The sequence below is a fragment of the Pan troglodytes genome, chromosome 4 (genome assembly GCF_028858775.2).
Source record: "Pan troglodytes isolate AG18354 chromosome 4, NHGRI_mPanTro3-v2.0_pri, whole genome shotgun sequence".
NCBI classification, from domain to species: Eukaryota; Metazoa; Chordata; class Mammalia; order Primates; family Hominidae; genus Pan; species Pan troglodytes.
The window spans coordinates 45,476,539-45,499,580 of NC_072402.2; the positions used below are offsets into that span (position 1 = coordinate 45,476,539).

General features: G+C 44.5%; 1 protein-coding gene, 1 long non-coding RNA gene and 2 other non-coding genes across 4 annotated transcripts in view; 2 read left to right on the forward strand and 2 right to left on the reverse strand.

Moving 5' to 3' along the window:
- Positions 1 to 300: 300 nt before the first annotated feature.
- On the reverse strand, positions 301 to 11,074 carry CCNB1 (cyclin B1). Its single transcript, XM_517728.7, has 9 exons — positions 10,782 to 11,074; positions 9,987 to 10,157; positions 9,722 to 9,892; positions 6,613 to 6,795; positions 3,646 to 3,804; positions 2,938 to 3,174; positions 2,518 to 2,658; positions 708 to 818; positions 301 to 533 (listed from the first exon to the last, which is right to left on the reverse strand). Exons 1-9 carry the CDS (start codon positions 10,800 to 10,802, stop codon positions 426 to 428), a joined length of 1,302 nt encoding a protein of 433 aa, XP_517728.3. The 5' UTR covers positions 10,803 to 11,074; the 3' UTR covers positions 301 to 425.
- Positions 2,124 to 2,227, forward strand: LOC112207319 (small nucleolar RNA U13). Its single transcript, XR_002941750.1, has one exon. It is a non-coding gene; the product is annotated as a small nucleolar RNA U13 (small nucleolar RNA).
- A 12-nt stretch (positions 11,075 to 11,086) lies between the features above and the next one.
- LOC107974713 (uncharacterized) overlaps positions 11,087 to 23,042 on the forward strand; it is a 37,041-nt gene continuing 25,085 nt past the window's right edge. Inside the window, exons 1-3 of the long non-coding RNA XR_001717650.4 lie at positions 11,087 to 11,194; positions 11,801 to 12,136; positions 18,636 to 18,700. This is a non-coding gene — a long non-coding RNA (uncharacterized LOC107974713). The remainder of the gene's footprint in view (positions 11,195 to 11,800; positions 12,137 to 18,635; positions 18,701 to 23,042) is intronic.
- Positions 17,160 to 17,291, reverse strand: LOC112207316 (small nucleolar RNA SNORA76). Its single transcript, XR_002941747.1, has one exon. It is a non-coding gene; the product is annotated as a small nucleolar RNA SNORA76 (small nucleolar RNA).

The following is a 23,042-nucleotide window of genomic DNA, read 5'->3' on the forward strand; positions in this document are numbered from 1 at the left end:
GACTTGGGATTCGGTGGTAGACTTTTACTTTAAAATAGAGCTATGCAGCAGATTCTCCATGACTTGGCTTACATGCAGTATGTCCTATGGAAGTAAAATTTTCAAATACCTCCATCACCTTCAGTAACTCATATTAATAAAGTAAAAGCCAGGTATATAAAACAAGAACCCAGTATATAAACATATACATCAATTGGATCCCCAGGTAAACCAAAAGGAGTTTTTAAAAATATCCCCACCATACCTTTTAAGACAACTTTCCTGCTACCCTACAGTAGGAAGTAACCACATTCAAATTAGTTAAGCTATAAAAAAGTAAAAGGGGCCACAAGCTTTATTAAAAGTAAATGCAACAGTAATATGTACAGATGGCACATGGTGCCAATTTTATTTGTAAATATAGTACTCCAACTCAAGTTTACAAGTTACACCTTTGCCACAGCCTTGGCTAAATCTTGAACTAGTGCAGAATTCAGCTGTGGTAGAGTGCTGATCTTAGCATGCTTCGATGTGGCATACTTGTTCTTGACAGTCTGGAAGACAAAAAGATAGCAATTAAAGAGGCAAAAGAAAAAAAATCACAAGATGCAATGATACAGGTATTCATTTAAAACATTAACTCATTAAAAATAAACCAGGCATTTGCAGGCATTAAGTTTGAATTATTACACTTTTCAACATCTTACAATGCCACTATATTGACTCACCATGTGCTTTGTAAGTCCTTGATTTACCATGACTACATTCTTAGCCAGGTGCTGCATAACTGGAAGAAGAGATTCTTCAGTATATGACAGGTAATGTTGTAGAGTTGGTGTCTAAGGCAACAAGTTAATGTTAAAAATGCTCAATCAATAATGATTTTCATAAAGTTTCTAGATGTTAGATGTTATTCAGGAGTGGAAAAGAGATGGGTACTGTATAATTAATATAATTGAAATTTGAGACAAAGCTAAAGACTCCTTTCCTAGGTGCTCTCATGCTTCCTCTGCTCAAACCTAATTGCACTTTTGTAATTGCTGACTTGCCCACCCTAAAACTAGACTCCACTTCCTTGAGGCCAACTTTGTAATTTTTTTTTTTTTGAGATGGAGTCTCGCTCCAGGCTGGAGTGCATGGTATGATCTCGGCTCACTGCAACCTCCGCCCCCAGGTTCAAGTGATTCTCCTGCCTCAGCCTCCTGAGTAGCTGGGATTACAGGCGCGCACTGCCACACCTGGCTAATTTTTGTATTTTTAGTAGAGATAGGGTTTCACCATGTTGGTCAGGCTGGTCTTGAACTTTTGAGCTCGTGATCTGCCCACCTCTGCCTCCCAAAGTGCTGGGATTACAGATGTAAGCCACTGCACCCAGCTACATAGTTCTATTCTTAAGACCTAGGGTAGGCCGGGCACAATGGCTCACGCCTGTAATCCCAGCACTTTGGGAGGCCAAGGTGGGCGGATCACGAGGTCAGGAGATCAAGACCATCCTGGCTAACACGGTGAAACCCCGTCTCTACTAAAAAAAATATATATATATATAAAAAATTAGCCGGGCGTGGTGGCAGGCACCTGTAGTCCCAGCTACTCGGGAGGCTGAGGCAGGAGAATGGCATGAACCCAGGAGGCGGAGGTTGCAGTGAGCCGAGATCACGCCACTGCTCTCCAGCCTGGGCAACAGAGCGAGACTCTGTCTCAAAAAAACAAAAAAAGACCTAGGGTAGTGCCTGTCACATAGGAGAAGCATTTGTTGAATCAATGAATATGAGTGAACTACTAGTATGTCATTTGACCTTCAAGTTTCTTCATCTGTAAGGAGTAAAAGTTGCTCTACCTTTCTCAAAGGGAATAAAGTTGAAATCAGGCAAAGAAATGGAAACACTCGACTGGTTGCAATGGCTCACGCCTGTAATTCCAACACTTTGGTAAGTGGAGGTGGGTGGATCGCTTGAGCCCAGAGTTTCAAGACCAGCCTGGGTAATATAGAGAGACCCCATGTCTACAAAAAATACAAAGCTCAGCCTCCAGAGTAGCTGTGACTACAGGCGTGTGCCTATATATATATATATATATATATATATAAAATTTTATATATTTTTTGTAAAGATGAGGATTTGCTATGTTGCCCAGGCTGGTGGGCGACTCTTTTGTAGTTCATAAGTGTGATGATTTGGTGTTCATGTGAACGTGTGAAACGTGCCACCCTCAAACCTTGTTACAATGTGGGCATATTACCCGTCTGACATGAAAAATATTTAAAAACTAGACAGACACCTGTAATCCCAGCTACTCTGGAGGCTGATGTTGCAGTGGGCCAAGACTGCACCACTGCACTCCAGCCTGGGCGACAGAGCGAGACCTTGTCTCAAAAACAAAAAGATGTGGAAACATTCTAAGACATCTTTTTAAACTATTCCTTCAGTAGATCCCATATTTATGAACCACTTGAATTGCCTTTTAATAACAAAAGTTCTGTATTTAGTCAAACACTCTTTAAAATTTAAAAGCTTAGGAGTTCTGTGGGACACAGCTTACCCATTCACCATTATCCAGAATTTTCAGTGCTAAGCAAAAAGCTCCTGCTGCAATTTGAGAAGGAGGAAAGTGCACCATGTCATAGTCCAACATAGTTAGTTCCATCAGGTATTTGGCCAAAGTATGTTGCTCGACATCAACCTGAAACAAAACCCATGTTACTTTCTTTCAGAAAATTTTCCTTTGGTACTAACCTGCATGCCCATATGTATCTTTAACTACAAATGTTTGTCTACAAACTCTCAAATGCCCATGCAAAGTCCTAATATTAACATGCAGCCTGACTAGAAATAAAGAACAACTTTATCCCTTCCCCATGTAGTTAGGTATAATACAGGTCAGTTGAATTCAACGTGCTTGGTCAGCAGCAGTGTTCCCCCTAATGTACCCATACGGAGAGGTTTCTCAAGAAACCTGTACCTCTCCAATCTTAGATGCTCTCCGAAGGAAGTGCAAAGGTAGAGGCCGACCCAGACCAAAGTTTAAAGCTCTTAGAATCTTCATTTCCATCTGTCTGATTTGGTGCTTAGTATAAGTGTTGTCAGTCACAAAAGCAAAGTCACCAATTTCTGGAGGGTACATTTCTTCATATTTGCTTGCAATAAACATGGCAGTGACACCAACCAGCTGCAGCATCTTCTTGGGCACACAATTATTCTGCAATGGGAATTTCAATAGGGTGAATAAAATGTTTGAAAAGGAGACACAGAGCTATGATGAAGGAGAGGTAGAAAGACATTCTCCCATAGCAAAATCTTAATTAATGACACCATATCCCCCAAGAAAGATTTTAGTTGAAAAAGTCGGTTTCTTTCTTTCTTTTTTTTTTGAGTCTCGCTCTGTCACCCAGGCTGGAGTGCAATGGCGCGATCTCAGCTCACTGCAACCTCCGCCTCCAGTAGCTGGGACTACAGGTGCCCGCCACCACGCCCGGCCAATTTTTTGTATTTTTAGTAGAGACAGGGTTTTACTGCGTTGGCCAGGATGGTCTCCATCTCCTAACCTTGTGATCCACCCGCCCGCTGGGATTACAGGCATGAGCCACTGCACCCAGACTGGCCTGAAAACGTCAGTTTCTTATGACTCGGCTAGAATCCTGGAAGGGAAAACTCTTGCTGAAATGCTCACCTGCATGAACCGATCAATAATGGAGACAGTCATGTACATGGTCTCCTGCAACAACCTGAATTTCATTTGAACCTGTACTAGCCAGTCAATTAGGATGGCTCTCATGTTTCCAGTGACTTCCCGACCCAGTAGGTATTTTGGTCTGACTGCTTGCTCTTCCTGCAAAAGAAAATGCTGATTATTCTTAGAAACATGACTCCATGTGACACATTTATGTCCAGAAAGATCAGTTAGTTCCTACAGTAGCACTGGGGCATTTATAATCTATATCAGTCCTTAATTCAATTATTCATATGGTCAACCACAAACGACACCATCACCAAGAAATAAAGCAAACATGAAGGCTGGCGTGGTGGGTCACACCTGTAATCCCAGCACTTTGGGAGGCTGAAGTTGGCAGATTGCTTGAAGCCAGGAGTTCGAGACCAGCCTGGCCAACATGGCAAAACCTGTCTTTACTAAAAATACAAAAATTAGCTGGGCATGGTTGCGCACACCTGTAGTTCCAGCTACTTGGGAGGCTGAGGCAGGAGAATTGCTTGAACCTTGGAGGTGGAGGTTGCAGGGAGCCGAGATTGCACTACTGCACTCCAGCCTGGGTGACAGAGTGAGACTGTCTCCCCACCCAAAAAAAAAAGAAAAAAAAAAGAAAAAAAAGGCAAACATTAGATAGGACAGTATGACAGCTTTTTTATATTGTCAGGTCTTATGATATTCTTCACCACAACTGCTGCTGGTCCACTCCCTTCCAAATAAAGATACTATATTATCATCTCAGATCTTTTCACTTAAGCCTCTAAACTTAGAACCTGAGCTTTATGTAGAGAAAATATCAGTAACTCCCAGGGCAGCTGGAACCCATGTACTACAACACTCCTGCCTGCTCCTGGGTTAAACCCCAACAGCAACATAGCTAAGAACTGTGGGGACAACAGTGACTTTATTTTAAATACTAATTCAATGTGACTTCTGCCTATTCACTTTAAGTTTGGCCTTTCCTCCAAAACAGCCCTTGATATTATTGTATACATTATAGGCTGTGATGTCTGCAGCATTCTGTCAGCCACCCACACGTTGATTCTAGAGCATGTATACTTTGCCCAAGAAAATGTATACATACCCAAGCCGTGGGTACGAGGGGTTACAGTGCAGAGATCTACATCTTACGGCCATCAAAGACCATACTTATGTCTGTAAATTCCCCCTCATCAGTCACCCAATACCAGCAAACTCCATTTATCTGCCTAATTCCTTGGTTTCTCAGCTCCTCTGCCACTTGAGGGGTTGCTTTGCATAAATGGCCTTGCACAGAACAAGAACGAAGCATCAAGAAACAGCACATTTACAGGCTGGGCGTGGTGGCTCACACCTGTAATCCCAGCACTTTGGGAGGCCAAGGCGGGTGGATCATGAGGTCAGGAGATTGAGACCATCCTGGCTAACACGGTGAAACCCCGTCTCTACTAAAAATATAAAAAATTAGCCGGGCGTGGTGGCGGATGCCTGTAGTCCCAGCTACTCAGGAGGCTGAGGCAGGAGAATGGCGTGAACCCGGGAGGCAGAGCTTGCAGTAAGCCGAGATTGTGCCACTGCACACCAGCCTGGGTGACACAGCGAGACTCTGTCCCAAAAAAAAAAAAAAAAAAAAAAAGAAACAGCACATTTACTAAATTGAACCCTCCAAAGTTAGAACACAACTTTAAAAAGCACTAGAAAGATGGAAGAAGAAACTAAAAGCAGAAGGCTGCTCCTGGCAAAGAAGTCTTGCAGAAGAATCCTATAGAAAAAGGAGAGGCCAAAAAGGAGCAGGCAAGAGATGAACATGTCAGTGATGACATAAGACAACACATTAGAAACAACTGGGGGCTGGGTGCGGTTGCTCAGGCCTGTAATCCCAGCACTTTGGGAGGCCGGGATGGGTAGATCATCTAAGGTCAGGAGTTCGAGACCAGCCTGGCCAATATGGTGATACCTCATCTCTACTAAAAGTACAAAAATTAGCTGGGTGTTGTGGTGGGCACCTGTAATCCCAGCTGCTCGGGATGCTGAGGCATGAGAATCACTTGACCCGAGGCGGAGGCTGGATTAAGCCGAGATTGCACCACTGCACTCCAGCCCGGGCAACAGAGCAAGACCCTGTCTCAAGAAAACCAAAACCAAATAAAAATACAAAAAATTAGCCAGGCATGGTGGTGTGTGCCTGCAACCCCAACTACTTGGGAGGCTGAGGCAGGAGAATTGCTTGAACCCAGGAGACAGAGACTGCAGTGAGCTGAGACCACACCACTGCCCTCTAGCCTGGGCGACAGTGTGAGACTCCATCTCAAAAAAACAAAACAACAACAACAAAAAAACTACGTAAATGTGGTAACAGTATAATTTATGTTACTATGTTTATGCTGCCATAAAGAGTGCTTGTATTTGTAGGGAAAGGGCAAATGCCATTAATAGAAAGTTTCAAAAGTGGGATCAAATTGAAGTGAACCAAAAAGTAGCTTTTGAGTGTACTCCTTTTGGGCACAAATAATTTCACCAACAACTGGATGCACATCAGCCACACTAACACAAAATGCCTTGTGTTAGGGGTGGCGGTAGTCTTTGAGTATATTCTACATCCTCATCCACTTCCTGACCCGTTATCACCTAAAATGCAGAGTTTGGGACTTAACCATTCCAAACGTGGTGGAGATCGCATATATACATATTAAATTCAATCTGTGGATTTTCCTTTAGAAAGCGATAGTAGTATCCACCCTAACTTCGAACTTTCCTGCAGAAAGTGACAAATAGACTCCATTGGTTTATTTAGTGACTTTTTATTATAGGTATTCCATGAAGGAGAATTTGAAAGTGTGATCTCTTAAGAAATGCTGCCCACGTCCTGCTTGTATTATTATAAACTATTGATGGAAAATACTTTCATAAAGTTAGATGCAGTTTAGAAAAAAAACGAATGATAATACTTACCTCAAGTTGTCTCAGATAAGCATAAATATCTTTCACATATTCACTACAAAGGTTTGGATCAGCTCCATCTTCTGCATCCACATCATTTACTGCAAGAATTACATCAGAGAAAGCCTGACACAGGTCTTCTTCTGCAGGGGCACATCCAGATGTTTCCATTGGGCTTGGAGAGGGAGTATCAACCTTGAAACAAAGAGATATCTTGAAATAGCAAATAGAAGTAAGCACTATAGTTTGGGCATGAAGTTCAGGTTATTGGTACCAACTCAAGCTAGTATTCTGCTGAATCGGCATACAATTCATTTCCTTAAAGGAAAAGTATCTTTTCAGATTTATTCCATTTCTTTTTAGGAAGTGATTAACATCAAAAGTGATCATTTGGGTTGGGCGCGGTGGCTCACACCTTTAATCTCAGCACTTTGAGAGGCTGAGGTTGAGGCTAGGAGTTCAAGACCAGCCTGGGCAACATAGCAAAACCCTGTCTCTGTTAAAAAAGAAAAAAGTGATCATTTAATTCCTCAATTAAGAAGAATGAGGTTGGGCATAACAGCTCAAGCCGGTAATCCCAGTACTTTGGGTGGCTGAGGTGGGAGGATCCTTTGAGACCATGAGTTCCAGACCAGCCTGGGCAATATAGCAATAACTCATCTCTACAAAAAATTAGCTGGGCATGAAGGCAGCTGCCTACAGTCCTAACTACTCAGGAGGCCAAGGCAGGAGGATCACTTGAGCCCAGGAGTTTGAGGATACAGTGAGCTATGATTGCGCCATTCTACTCCAGCCTGGGCAAAAAAAAAAAAAACAGTGAAATGCCAACTTAGAGTGAGTCAGTTTAAAGTTGGAAGCAAATAAATTCACATTCTAGACTTTGCTGCAAAGGAAACTGAGAAGTAATTAATTTTTATCAGCAACACGTGAAGTTAGTCCAAATAAATGACAATTCAGTCTTTAGTCTTTATTTCATAATATAAACTGCTTCTCACTACTCAACACAAATTCTATCCTGACTACTAAGGATTAACTAACTTCATCACCATTAACCATTTCCTTCAAGCTCCCTTTATCCCATTGTTCAAACATTTATTGAGCACCTTCTTGAAGTCAAACTCTACAAGGCATTGACTTCATGGCATCCTCAAGGGACTCTGAATTTAGTAGACAAAGTAAAGAAATAAGGTCGGGCATGGTGGCTCACGCTTGTAATCCCAGCACTTTGGAAGGCCGAGGCAGGCAGATCACGAGGTCAGGAGTTCGAAACCAGCCTGGCCAACATCGTGAAACTCCATCTCTACTAAAAATAAAAAAATAAAAAATAAAAAAATTAGCTGGGTGTGGTGGCTGGCGCCTGTAATCCCAGCTACTCAGGAGGCTGAGGCAAGAGAATTGCTTGAACCCAGGAGGTAGAGGTTGCAGTGAGCAAAGATCGCGCCACTGCGCTCCAGCCTGGGTGACAGAGCAAGACTCCGTCTCGGGAAAAAAAAAATAAACAAAAATAAGACTAAGGCTGGGCATGGTGGCTCACACCTGTAATCCCAGCACTTTGGGAGGCTGAGGCGGGTGGATCACGAGATCAAGAGTTCGAGACCAGCCTGGCCAACATAGTGAAACCCCGTCTCTACTAAAAATACAAAAATTAGCCAGGCATGGTGGCACGTGCCTGTAGCCCCCGCTACTTGGGAGACTGAAGCAGGAGAATCACTGAACTCGGGAGGCAGAGGTTGTGGTGAGCCAAGATGGCACCACTGCACTCCAGTCTGGGCAACAGAGTGAGACTCTGTCTCAAAGGAAAAAAAAAAGACTGATTCTAGGAACAGGGGTGGAGATGGGGGAAGTTTGGGAAAGCTTCAGGAGTTGATGCTTGAGCTGTTTTCAAGGATGAAAAGGTTATTAGCTAAATGAAAGACAGGGTGGGGAAGGCATTCTTACTAAGTGGGAAAGCAAAGGTAAGAATCAGTATGGGCCTTCCAAGAAAGCCTCACGTAGTTTGATATGCCCAAAGACTGTGCTGGCTACATATTTCATGTGCTATACCCTGAAATTCAACACTAAAGCAATAGCTTTCAATCTCTTATCCTTAGATATAAGAAGCTGAACTGGCTGGGTGCCGTGGCTAACGCCTGTAATCCCAGCACTTTCGGAGGCCGAGGCGGGCGGATCATGAGGTCAGGAGTTCACTAACATGGTGAAACCCCATCTATACTAAAAATATGAAAATTAGCTGGGCGTGGTGGCGTGCGTCTGTAATCCCAGCTGCTAGGGAGGCTGAGGCAGGAAAATTGCTTGAATCTGGGAGGCAGAGGTTGCAGTGAGCCGAGATCACGCCACTGCACTCCAGCCTGGGCAACAGAGCCAGACTCTGTCTCAAAAAAATTTTTTCAGATAATTTTCCCAACTGGTTTTAACTAAGTTTAAAAAAACAGAGCTTCAGAATACAGTTCATTGCAATTTCATCAAAGCAGCCTCCTCTACATGACCTACCTTTCCTTCACAGGTAGGTCTATCATAGAATACATTTACATACCTTATATTTAATAAAAAGTTACTGTTTTTGAGGCTAAGTGTTAATTCATCTTCTTAACCACTCCCTGAAAAGTTGCCTTCTTCCTGTTTTACTCCTTTGCATATTCCAATGTTACAGGCTTATTATTTAGTAGCCATATGCAGCAGTAAAGAAATTCAAGAGAACATTCTATGTTTACGCCAATAAATTCTGCAGAGATGGCTTGTACTTGGACAACAAAGCCTTTGGCTCAGACAGCTACTACTTAATATCATTAACGAAGGAATATAAGACAGTTAACAATTAAAAGCATAGATTTTGAAGCCAGACAGCCTAAGCTTGAATCCCATATGGGCCACTTACGTGTGTGACCCTGACATAACTTCTCTAAAGCCATGATTTAAATAGTAGAGGTGACAATACCTCAGAGAGTACGTGTAAAAGATTATGTGAGTTAATGCATGCAAAATGTTAGGCAGAGCCTGCCTCATGCTAAGCACTCAATAAATAGTATTACTATTACTATTCATTTGAATGCTCTTGCATGTATCAGTGAAATAAGGGACAAGAAATAATCAACAGACTCTACAATGGTAAGAATAAGTTTACCAAAATAGGCTCAGGCGAAAGTTTTTCTTCTTTAACAGGCTCAGGTTCTGGCTCAGGTTCTGGCTCTGGCACTGGCTCAGACACTGGCACTGGCACCAGCATAGGTACCTTTTCAAGAGGTTTTGGTAGTTTTTTATCAATGACTTTTCCAGTAGCTGAAGGTTTTGCTTCCTGTAGATGAAACAGAGAGAATGAAATGTTTCTGCATCAAAGGCCACAGTTGGAAGGCGGGCTCTTACAGAAGTTAGGTCAGGAAGAGAGTTACCTTCTTCATAGGCATTTTGGCCTGCAGTTGTTCACTGACTTTGTTACCAATGTCCCCAAGAGCTGTTCTTGGCCTCAGTCCGGGCTTGGAGGTTGCAGCAGGGGCCGTAGGAACGCGCTTTGCGCCTGCCATGTTGATCTTCGCCTTATTTTCAGCATTAATTTTCGAGTTCTGAAAGAAGCAAGACCACTTTAAGAGCTGATCCACGAAGGCTCGATTAAGTCAAGGGTTAATTAAGGTGGGGCACAAGGAGAAGTTCCCAGAAAGAAAGCCGACTAAAAATGGGTTCCGAGGGAAAACATGGGTCCCAGAGTCTACTCTGCGGCCGTGACAAGTCAGTTTCCGCCGACCTCTACATTTACCAATTGAGGGATTCCCTGATTAGTCCTGGCCAGCCCTAAAATACCGGGAATTTACATTTGAAAGGAAACCGAAAAAGCCTCCAATTGCAGACACCTTCTCTCTGGGAAGGGGGTTACAGAGTTGCTGGCGGGCCCACTCAGGGACCCTCTATCACTTTTTCAAAAGGTTCCCAGTCGACTCTCCACCTCCCCAAAACATTTATCCAATATCCGTCCAGTTCTCTTTCTCACCTTCCTCCCTCCATCCATCGTCCCCCACACTCCCTCACCAGGCCTGGGCCCACCTCGGCGCTCTCTTGGTGAGTCCCCTCCCACCTTCCTCCCCAAATCGCTCCTGCGGCCCTCTCCCGCTCGGGAGGCTCCCGCAGGCGAGGCAGGGCGAGCAGGCAGCAGCGAAGAAGGCCGCGTTAGTTCGCAGTCCGAAGCGGCTCACCCTGGTGACTCGGAGCGCCATGGCTTCCTCTTCACCAGGCAGCAGCTCAGCGGGGAGAAGCAGAACACCGGAGACCCGACCAGCCAAGGACCTAGACCCAGCAGAGACCAACAGCCGTTCCGCCGCAGCACGCCGGGAAGAGCCAGCCTAGCCTCAGATTTAAACCCCGCACTGCTCCCTCCTTATTGGCCTGTTCGTGGCACTCACTCCCTTCCCATTGGCGGCTGCCGGTCCCAGAGAGTGCGTTTCCAGGGCGATCGCGCGAAGGCGTTCGAGAGGGGCGGGGCCACAGTGAGGCTAGGCCGGAAGGCCTGGCCAGGCTCTCACGTGGTCTGCCTCTGCGCCTGCGCTCTTGGGCAGCTGCAGCGGCCACCTGGAGAGCAGAGCAGCCAGTGCGCCGCCCACCTGGAAAGGTTAGCCGGGCAAGAGTGTGCGCTGCCAATGCCAGCTCAGGAAAGGCCTAGTGGCCTTTGGAAGGTGACAGAGGCGCGGCCACAGTCTCAGAAGTGTCAAAAGTAGTTTTGGATCTAGTGTTGTACACTTTCCATTTCTACGGTAGCAGCAATAATATAGTTCATGAAAGGCTTTAATAGACATTCTTTCATTTGATCGTTGCAACAACTCTCTGGGGTGGAGGAACTGAAGCTCAGTGACTTAGATGACTTTGCCGGGATCACACATTAGCAACGGGGGAACTGAATTTAGGGTTTTTTTTTTTTTGAGGGGGAGGGAGGGGGTGTATCCGTGTTGTTTTCACAACACTGATTGTCCCTTAACAATATTACTTGATTACTTCAAGATTGGCCAGTTTCCCAAGGCCAATTGTTTTGTTTGTTTTAGCTTTCTATTTGGAAATAATTTCATACTTAGACCAGTTGCCAACAAAAATCTTGTAAGGAATATTTCTATACCCTTTACTCAGATTCAACTATCCTTAACATGTATTTGCCTCTCATGGGAAGATCAGGAAAAACTAAACAAAAAGACATTTTACCCCATTTGCTTTGTCATTTGCTCAGATTCTCTCTAGATCCAAAGAAAAACAAGAGGGTTCTTTTTGCCTTCTACTCCTCAAAACACACCAGCAGCTCAGCAATTGGAGGGGAGCCTGAAGGACAAAAACATTGCTATCTCATAGAGCAACGGTATAAGAGCCAATAGAGACTCCTGGCGCTGGAAGTCACGGATCCGAAAGAAGGCGCCCAATCATTTGGTTTCTTTGGATCGTTATTGAGTCTTCTGTCATCATAGTTCTACCCTCCTACTCGAATGCCTTCCGTGGGGCCCTTACCCTTGCTCTCCTCTGCCTGGAATGCCCGCCTCTTCTTGCACTCAAGCCCCTGGGTTCTATTCAGGTAACTCACATTCATCCTTCAGTTCTGTGTTCAACATCCATTCTCACTCAGTCTTTCTGGGTTTGATCAATCCTGCCTCGCCCCATGCAGAGGCGAGAGGCAAGGGGCGAAGCAGGATTACTTATCCTCTGTGTTCCAGTTAATAAAAAATTTTTTTTTACTTTTTTTTTTTCTTTTTTTGAGACGGAGTCTCGATCTGTCGCCCAGGCTGGAGTGCAGTGGTGCGATCTCGACTCACTGCAACCTCCACCTCCAGGGTTCACTCCATTCTCCTGCCTCAGCCTCCCGAGTAGCTGGGACGACAGGCGCCCGCCACAACGCCCGGCTAATTTTTTGTATTTTTGGTAGAGACGGGGTTTCACCATGTTAGACAGGATGGTCTCGATCTCCTGACTTGGTGATCAGCCCGCCTCGGCCTCCCGAAGTGCTGCGATTACAGGCGTGAGCCACCGCGCCCGGCCAAATTTTTCCTTTTATATGCTTTATTTTTTAGAGCAGTTTTAGGTTTGCAGCAAAACTTAGCAGAAAGTATAGAGCATTTCACCTGCCTTCCCCACTATTGACACCCCACATTAAAGTTGTACTTTTATTATAATCTGTTAACCTACATTGACACCACAGTATTACCCAAAGTCCATAGTTTACATTAAGGTTCACTCTAGGTGTTGTGTCTTCTACGGGTTTTGACAAATATATAATGACGTATAATGTCCACCCGCCTCAACCTCCCAAAGTGCTGGTACTGAAGGCGTGAGCCACTGCACCTGGCGGTCAGAATGGTTTCTTTTACTCAAATATGCATTTAAGGTCCTTCCATGTTTTTTTCATGGGTTGGGATCTCATTTTATTTTAGCCCTGAATAACATTGCATTGTCTGGATGTACTAGTTTATTTATTCAGTCACCTACTAAGTGACATCTTGATTGCGTCCAAGTTTTGGTATGAATATAACTGCTACTAACATCTGTGTGCAGATTTTTGAGTGGACATAAGTTGTTTTTGTTTTTTGTTTGTTCGTTTGTTTTTTGAGACGGAGTCTTGCTCTGTTGCCCAGGCTGGAGTGCGGTGGCGCCATCTGGGCTCACTGCAAGCTCCGCCTCCCGGGTTCACGCCATTCTCCTGCCTCAGCCTCCCAAGTAGCTGGGACTATAGGCGCCCGCCACCAGGCCTGGCTAATTTTTTGTATTTTTAGTACAGACGAGGTTTCACCATGTTAGCCAGGATGGTCTCGATCTCCTGACCTCGTGATCCGCCCTCCTCGGCCTCCCAAAGTGCTGGGATTACAGGCGTGAGCCACTGTGCCCGGCCGAGTGGACCTAAGTTTTAAACTCATTTGGGTGAATACCAAGGAGCAAGACTGTTGGATCATATAGTAAGAGTATGTTTACTTTTGTAAGAAACCGCCAAACTGTCTTCCAAAGCTGCTCTACCATTTTGCATTCCCATCAGCAATCCTCACAAGCATTTGGTGTTGTCAGTTTTTAAAAAAATGGTAGCCATCCTATTAGGTATGTAGTGGTAACTCATTGTTTTTTGATTTGCAATTCTCTAATGGCATATGATATTGAGTATCTTTTTCTGTGATTATAATCTGTATAACTTCTCTGGTGAGGTATCTGTTCAGGTATTTTGCCTAGTTTTTGTTTTGTTTTGTTTTTTGAGATAGGGTCTTACTATGTTACCCAGGCTGGAGTGCACTGGTGTGATCATAGCTCACTGTAACCTCAAACTCCTGAGCTCAGGCAATTCTGCCTCAGCTTCCCAAGTAGCTAGGACTGTAGGTGTGAGCCACTGTGCCCAGCTAATTTTTTTATTTTTTATTTTTTGTAGAGATGGGATCTCACTATGTTTCCAAGGCTCATCTTAAACTCTTGGCCTCACAAAGCACTGGGGAAAAAAAAAAAAAAAAAAAAAAAAAAAAATATATATATATATATATATATATATATATATATGTATTTGAGATGGAGTCTTGCTCTGTCGCCCAGGCTAGAGTGCAGTGGCTCGATCTCGGCTCACTGCAACCTCTGCCTCCCGAGTTCAAGTGATTCTCCTGCCTCAGCCTCCCAAGTAGCTGGCACTACAGGCGCCCGCCACCATACCAGCTAATTTTTGTATTTTTAGTAGAGACCGGGTTTCATAATATTGGCCAGGCTGGTCTCAAACTCCTGACCTTGTGATTTGCCCGCCTTGGCCTCCCAAAGTGCTGGGATTACAGGCATGAGCCACCACGCCCGGCCGCACTGGGAATATTATAGGCATGAGCCACTTTGCCCAGCCTTTGCCCAGTTTTATTTTTGTTTTGAGACAGGGTCTCTATTACCCAGCTAGGGTGCAGGGGCGCAAACATGGCTTACTGCAGCCTTAATCTCTGGGTTCACCAGAGCCACCGCACCTGGCCTCAGACTAATATTCTTCTTTTTATTTTTTTTTGTTTATTATTTCTTTTTTTCTTCTTTTGTTGTTTTTATTTGTTTTTTGGACTAATATTCTTAATAGTACATTTTGTCATGTTTATTTTTAATTTTTATGCATACATAATAGTTGTACATATTTATGGGGTACATGTTATATTTTGATACAAGCATGCAATGTGTAATGATCAAATCAGAGTAATTGGGATATTTATCTCCTTAAACATTTATCATTTATTTGTGTTGGAAACGTTCCAACTCCACTCCTTTAGTTATTTTGAAATATACAGACTGGGTATGGTGGCTCATGCCTATAATCCCAGCACTTTGGGAGGCCAAAGCAGGAGTATCATTTGAGCCCGGGGGTCCGAGATCAGCCCGGGCAACCTGGCAAACCCCATCTCTACAAAAAATACAAAAATTAGCTGGGATTGGTGGTGTATACCTGTAGTCCTAGTTACTCAGGAGGCTGAGGTGGGAGGATCGCTTGAGTCTGAGAGGTTGAGGCTGCAGTGAGCTGTGATTGTACTACTGCACGCCAACCGGGGTGACAGAGCAAGACCTTGTCTCAAAAAAAAATTTAAAAAGGCTGAGCATGGTGGCTCATGCCTGTAAGGAGCTCAAGGATTGCTTGAGCTCAGGGATTGCTTGAGCTTAGGAGTTCGAGACCAGCCTGGCCAACATGGCGAAACCCCATCTCTACAAAATATACAAAAATTAGCCAGTCATGGTGGCACAAGCCTGTAATTCCTGCTACTCAGGAGTCTAAGGCAGGAGAATCACTTGAACCTGGGAGGCGGAGGTTGCAGTGATTTGAGATCGCGCCACTGCATTCCAGCCTGGGCGACAGAGCGGACTGTTTCTCAAAAAAAAAAAAAAAAAAAAAGGAAATATATAAATATGTACAATAAATTATTGTTAACTATAGTCACCCTAGGCCAGATCTAGGCTACGGAACACTAGATCTTATTCCTTCTATCTAATAGTACTTTTGTACCCATTCACTGTGATCTTTTTTTAAAATTTAAAAATTTTTGTATTATACTTTAAGTTCTAGGGTTCATGTGCATAATGTGTAGGTTTGTTACATAGGTATGCATGTGCCATGTTGGTTTGCTGCACCCATCAACTCGTCATTTACATTAGGTGTTTCTCCTAATGCTATCCCTCCTTCAGCCCTCCACCCCGCTGACAGGCCCTGGTGTGTGATGTTCCCCACCCTGCGTCCAGGTGTTCTCATGGTTCAATTCCCACCTATGAGTGAGACTGTGTGGTGTTTGGTTTTCTGTCCATGTGATAATTTGCTGAGAATGATAGTTTACAGCTTCATCCATGTCCCTGCAAAGGACATGAACTCATCCTTTTTTATGGCTGCATAATATTCCATAGTGTATATGTGCCACTTTTTTTTTTTTTTAGATGGAGTTTCACTATTGCTGCCCAGACTGGAGTGCAATGGCAAGTGATTCTCCTGCCTCAGCTTCCCAAGTAGCTGGGATTACAGCCATGTGCTACCACCCCTGGCTAGCTTTGTATTTTTTTTTTAGTAGAGACAGGGTTTCTCCATGTTGGTCAGGCTGGTCTCGAACTCCAGAGCTTATGTGATCCACCCACCTCGGCCTCCCAAAGTGCTGGGATTACAGGCGTGAGCCACCGTGCCCGGCGCCACATTTTCTTAATCCAGTCTATCATTGATGGACATTTGGCTTGGTTCCAAGTCTTTCCTATTGTGAATTTCTGTTCTGACAAGTCTTTTTGATATTCCTTTCTTCAAATTCAGGCTATATATTTGGAATTATGAAATAATTAAGATGACTTTTACACCCTTTAAATGCCTTAGGCGTTTCCTGGGTTTCCATTGTATTTCAAGGAAACTACAAAAATTTACTACTTCATCTTATAAGAGATAATGACAATAATTAGATTTGCTTGGCATTTTCTAGATTTTAACTAATCCAAAACTTTTGTCAGAGCTATTTTATCTGCCAAACCCAGAATATTTTTTTAAATGGACAATTCAAGAGCTCTATTTTGCTTTTCTCTTTTATTTATTTAATTTGTTTTTTTTAATGGAGATAGGGGCTCACTATATTGACCAGGCTGGTCTTGAACTGGCCTCAAGTGATCCTTCCATTTTGGCCTACCAAAGTGCCGGGGATTACAGGCATGAACCATCACACCCAGCTCTATTTTGCTATTTTTTTAGTGAAAATATACTTTAAGTTTGAGAGACATATTTATATTCATTTATAAAAGTTGACACATTAACTATAGGCCAGGTGTGGTGGCTCAGGCCTGCAATCCCAGCACTTTGGGAGGCTGAGGTGGGCGGATCACCTGAGGTCAGGAGTTCGAAACCAGCCTGGCCAACATGGCAAGACCCCTGTCTACTAAAAATACAAAAAAATTAGCTGGGCATTCTAGTGCACGCCTGTAGTTCCAGCTACTTGGGAAGCTGAGGCAGAATTGCTTGAACCTGGGAGGCAGAGGTTGTCCAGTGAGTGGAGATCGTGCCACTGCACTCCAGCCTGGGTGACAGAGCCAGGCTCAGTCCCCCCCCCAAAAAAAAAAAAGGCGGACACATTAACTATCAATTTTTTTTTTCGCCTCCTTGTTGCTCGCGGTTAAAAGGACCATCCGCAGGGGGCCAGGCTGCCCCATTTATGCGCAAGCACGTGCTCTGGCGCTGCAACCTGACCCCAGACACCAGGCGGAGGCATGGTGGGGTACAAAGGCAGCGCTTTTTTTTTTTTTTTTTTTTTTCTGAGACGGAGTTTCACTCTGTCGCCCAGGCAGGAGTGAAGTGGCACGATCTCGGCTCACTGCAACCTCCACCTCCCGGGTTCAAGCGATTCTCCTGTCTCAGCCTCCAGAGTAGCTGGGATTATAGTCACACACACCATGCCCGGCTAATTTTTAGTAGAGACGAGGTTTCGCTATGTTGACTAGGCTGGTCTTGATCTCCTGACCTCAAGTGATCCACCCGCCTCGGCCTCCCAAAGTGCTGGGATTACAGGCGTGAGCCTCAATTGGTTTTAAGAAAAATTTTTGTTTTTATGATGAAATAACCTTGTGAATTGATATCATAATATACTTTGTGGTATAAATTAAGGGAACTCGTCTGGGCGCAGTGGTTCACGCCTGTAATCCCAGCACTTTAGGAGGCCGAGGCATGCGGATCTCCTGAGGTCAGGAGTTCAAGACCAGCCTGGCCAACATGGCGAAACCCCATCTCTACTAAAAAATACAAAAATTAGCCGGGCTTGGTGGCGGGCGCCTGTAATCCCAGCTACTAGGGAGGCTGAGGCAGGGAGAATTGCTTGAACCCGGGAGGCAGAGGTTGCAGTGAGTTGAGATGGTGCCACTACGCTCCAGCCTGGGTGCGATAGCTAGACTCAATCTCCATTTTTTTTTTTTTTTTTGAGACGGAGTCCTGTTCTGTCGCCCAGAGTGGAGTGCAATAGTGTGATCTCAGCTCACTGCAACCTCCGACTCCTGGGTTCAAGCGATTCTCTTGCCTCAGCCTCCCGAGTAGCTGGGATTACAGGCGCCCACCACCACGCCCAGCTAATTTTTTTGTATTTTTAGTAGAGATAGGGTTTCACTATGTTGACGAGGCTGGTGTCGAACTCCTGACCTTGTGATCTGCCCGCCTCAGCCTCCCAAAGCGCTGGTATTACAGCTGTGAGCCACCGTGCCCGGCCTTAGACTCCATCTTAAAAAAAAAAAAAAAAATTAAGTAAACTAGCAGTTGTCAATACTCTCACAGTTGATCCATATTGTGTTCCTTTTTTTGTAGAGATGAGGTCTTGCTATGTTGCCCATGCTGGTCTTAAATTCTGGGCCTCAAGCAAGCCTCTTGCCTTGGCCTCCCAAAGTGTTGGGATTACAGGCATGAGCCACTGCACTGGGCCCGTATTATGTTCTTATTGACTAAATACTTATAGATTGATGTGTCGTATACTTTAACAGAGGATTCTAGCTTTTTTCCATTCTATTATTATTATTGTAGTAAATCAACTACAGCCATTAAGTTTTATTAACCACAAGAGACCTCTGACTTTTTTCTCCTTGTATTTGCCTAGATGCTCCAGTTACAAATGACAGATCCAAAATTGTCTTCTGGAAGAAACATCACAAAACTTCAAAGGTATGTTGTCAAACTCTTGAAGAGCAAGAAAAAGGAAAAAAAGAAAGGAAATTAAAAAGCTTCAAAGGGTTAGTTAGTCTTAGTTGTTGCTATTACTGAGAATACAGCTATGGGTGGCCGGGCGCGGTGGCTCACGCCTGTAATCCCAGCACTTTGGGAGGCCGAGGTGGGCGGATCACAAAGTCAGGAGCTCAAGACCATCCTGGCCAACATGATGAAACCCCGTCTCTATTAAAAGTACAAAAATTAGCTGGGCGTAGTGGCGCACGTCTGTAATCCCAGCTACTCGGGAGGCTGAGGCAGGAGAATCGCTTGAACCCGGGAGGCAGAGGTTGCAGTGAGCCGGGATTGTGCCACTGCACTCCAGCCTGGTGACAGAGCGGGACTCCATCTCAAAAAATAAAAAATAATAAAAAAAAAAAGAATACAGCTATGGGTGCAGGCTTCTCAGTTTTAGCTCACGTTGTTACGCATTGTATACACGCATGTCAGAACTCAGGTAATTGAGTCAGGAATCCCAGGAACTTTTTGGTTCTAGGAGTAGATGACTTTGTGGAAGCAGATTGCTTAATTCAAGACATTCCAATCAAGATTGGTGCTTATGAAATTGGGCTACAGGTTTACATTCAGTTTGATTGGATTAACTGCATATTTGGTTTAAATGACTCTTAGACACTTGGAAGCATACCTACAAAATTTACCAAAATTACGGGTTGTGTCCCTTATGCTAATGTAATGTTACTGGTTTTTTGTTTGTTTGTTTGTTTTGAGATGGAGTCTTACTCTATTGCCAGGCTGGAGTGCAATGGTGCAATCTCAGCTCACTGCAACCTCCGCCTCCCGAGTTCAAGCGATTCTCCTGCCTCAGCCTCCTGAGTAGCTGGGACTACAGGCGCACACCACCACGCCCGGCTAATTTTTGTATTTTTAATAGAGACGGGGTTTCACCATGTTGGCCAGGATGGTCTCGATCTCTTGACCTTGTGATCCACCTGCCTCGGCCTCCCGAAGTGATGGGATTACAGGCGTGAGCCACCCAGCCCGGTCAGTAATGTTACTATTAATGTAGGTCTTGACCAGAAGAAGGAATGAGGCCTCTGGAAGTGGTTTATATGCCATTTTGGGAATTTAATCATATTGCTAGTCTTTCAGATGACTGAATGTTCTGTCAACCCTATGCCTGTTGAAATACAAATCTTCAATTAGCAGTCAGACACAATGGTTTCCATTCCTTCATGTACTAGTCTCAGCCTTGCATTGGAGGTGCCTAGTTTAGAATGCTGTGTTAGAAACTGCCCTTTACAGTGGAATTGGCAAATGAAATTGTGTAGACAAGATTGTCTGCTATACTTGCTGAACAAAAAAAAGCTTTAATTCATTTGCTGCCATCATGCTAGACAACAGAATCACTTCAGGTTATTTACTGACTAAACAAAGTGGTGCTTAATACCAACTACTAACAACTGTTGCATTTGGAGAAGTGCTTCAGACTAAATCAAGAGATCGCAGTGTAAAATCCAAGAATAGGCTGGGCGCGGTGCTTCATGCCTGTAATCTCAGCACTTTGGTAGGCCGAGGTGGGAGGATTGCTTGAGCCCAGGAGTTCCAGACCAGCCTGGGCAATGTAGTGAGTCCCTGTCTCTACACAAAATAAAAATTAGCTGGGCATGGTGATACAATGCCTGAGTAGTCTCAGCTAATCAGGAGGCTGAGGTGGGAGGATTAAATTAAATAAGCCAATCCAAGTCAAGGTGGGGAAAACCAATCTGTGGAATTCTTTTTTCTTTTCTTTCTTTTTTCTTTTTTTGAGGCAGAGTCTCTCTCTGTCACCCAGGCTGGAGGGCAGTGGTGCAACCACAGCACACTGCAGCCTGGACCTCCCAGGCTTAAGCAATACTCCTGCCTCAGCCTCCCAAGTAGCCGGCACTGCAGGTGTGCGACACCATGCCCAGCTAATTTTTAAACTTTCTGTGGAGACGGGTTCTCGCCATGTTGCCCAGACTAATCTGTGGAATCTTTTAGCAGGATTTGGGCTTTTGCTGATTTCGGATATACTGTAAACATTATTTAAGTTGTTGCTAATGGTTGCTGTTGTCAAGTTATTGTTAGCAGGTATTTTTTTTTGAGATGAAGTCTCATTCTTGTGGCCCAGGCTGGAGTGCAATGGTGCGATCTCAGCTCACTGCAACCTCCACTTCCCGGTTCAAGCGATTCTCCTGCCTCAGCCTCCCGAGTAGCTGGGATTATAGGCGTCTGCAGCCACAGCCAGCTAATTTTTGTATTTGTAGTAGAGATGGGGTTTCACCATGTTGGGCAGGCTGGTCTCGAACTCCTGACCTCAGGCGATCTGCCCGCCTTGGCCTCCCAAAGTGCTGGGATTACAGGCGTGAGCCACTGTGCCCGGCTGTTAGCAGGTTATTTTATTTTATTTTTTAAATACTTGCCCACCCTTCATCTGCTGAATTTTTTTTTTCTTTGAGACAGAGTCTCATTCTGTTGCCCAGGCTGGAGTGCAGTGGCACAACTTCAGCTCACTGCAACCTCTGCTTCCCAGGTTCAAGTGATTCTCATGCCTCAGCCTCCCCAGCAGCGGGGATTATAGGTATGTGCCACCACGCCTGGCTAATTTATGTATTTTTGGTAGAGATGGGGTTTTGCCATGTTGGCATAGCTGGTCTCGAACTCCTGACCTCAGGTGATCCACCTGCCTCGGCCTCCCAAAGTGCTGGGATTACAGACGTGAGCCATAGCACCCGGCCGTGAAATTTTATTTTACTTATTTGCTTGTTTATTTTTTGTTAGCACGTTGTAGTTTTTAGAATGTATTTTAGTTTATTTTTTTGAGACAGTCTCCCTCTGTTGCCCAGACCAGAGTACAGTAATGTGATCTCAGCTCACTGCAACCTCCGCCTTCCGGGTTCAAGCGATTTTCGTGCCTCAGCCACCTGAGTAACTGGAATTACAGGCGGGCGCCACCACACCCAACTAATTTTTGTGTTTTTAGTAGAGACAGGGTTTCACCATGTTGCCCAGGCTGGTCTCTGACTCCTGGCCTCAAGTGATCCACCCACCTCGGCCTCCCAAAGTGCTGGGATTAAGGCGTGGGCCACCGTGCCCGGCTTGTATACAGGTTTTGAAGTGCCGGTTGTTGTGCAGCCACCATCCTGTTTTATGTATTCAGGAATTCTACAACAAAAAATTAAGATTACTCTGATAAACAAGATGGAATCTTGTGAGCATGGCATCTGAAAGAAACTAAGATGGTAGCTAAGATTTCAGAACCTGATCATGTGTTGACCCTTTGTGAGGTCATCCTATTGTCTCAGGAAGAGGGACTATAAAAATTAATTTTTCACTTACAATAGCATTTGCTTAGGAATTATCGAAACTATTGCTTCATTGCCATAGGATCTAACTACTGAAGCTGATAAAATACCATGAACTTTGAATGATCCTCGGACGCCAGGCTTTTACTAGACCAAAGTGAAGACTCATTTTTGACTAATGCAAAATGGAACATCTTTTATCTTTTATTTTTTATTTTTTATTTTTTTTGAGATGGAGTCTCACTCTGTCGCCTACCCTGGAGTATGGTGGCGCAATCTTGGCTCACTGCAACCACCGCCTCCCAGGTTCAAGTGATTCTGTTGCCTCAGCCTCCCGAGTAGGTGGGATTACAGGTGCCCGCCAGCATGCCCGGCTAATTTTTGTATTTTTAGTAGAGACGGGGTTTCGCCATGTTGGCCAGGCTGGTCTCAAACTCCTGACCTCTGGTGATCTGCCCACCCTGGCCTCCCAAAGTGCTGGGATTACAGACATGAGTCACTGTGCCCAGCCGGAACATCTTTTAATCAAGTAGTTCTCAACTGGGGAATGTTTTGTCCCATGAGGGACATTTGGTTATGTCTAGAGACATTCTGAGTTTTCCCAAATGGGATGGCATCTAGTGGGTAGAAACTAGAGATGCTGCTAAACACCTTGTGATGCACAGGATATCCCTCACGGCCACCCACCATACACAAAGAATTATCCAGCCCAAGATGTCAATAGTGCCAATAGTGCCGAGCTTGAGAAATACCGTCAACTATGTACATACTCATACACAGACTCATTTCTACGCAGAATGCTAATTATCAGTGCTTAATTAGCATAACCACTGTGGATTACCTGCTCTCTTTATAACACTTAAAACTTCTGGCCAGGTGCTGTGCCTCACGCCTGTAATCCCAGCACTTTGAGAGGCCAAGGCAGGTGGATCACTTGAGGTCAAGAGTTTGAGACCAGCCTGGCCAACATAGTTAAATCCCATCTCTACTAAAATACAAAAATAAGCTGGGTGTGG

Coding starts and splice junctions, on each gene's coding strand:
- CCNB1 (XM_517728.7), bottom strand. CDS start 10,802: ATGGCGCTCCGAGTCACCAGG. Junction 3,805..6,612: donor CTTATCTGAGACAACTTGAG/GTAAGTATTATC, acceptor TTTCTTTTGCAG/GAAGAGCAAGCAGTCAGACC. Junction 3,175..3,645: donor TTATTGATCGGTTCATGCAG/GTGAGCATTTCA, acceptor TTCCCATTGCAG/AATAATTGTGTGCCCAAGAA.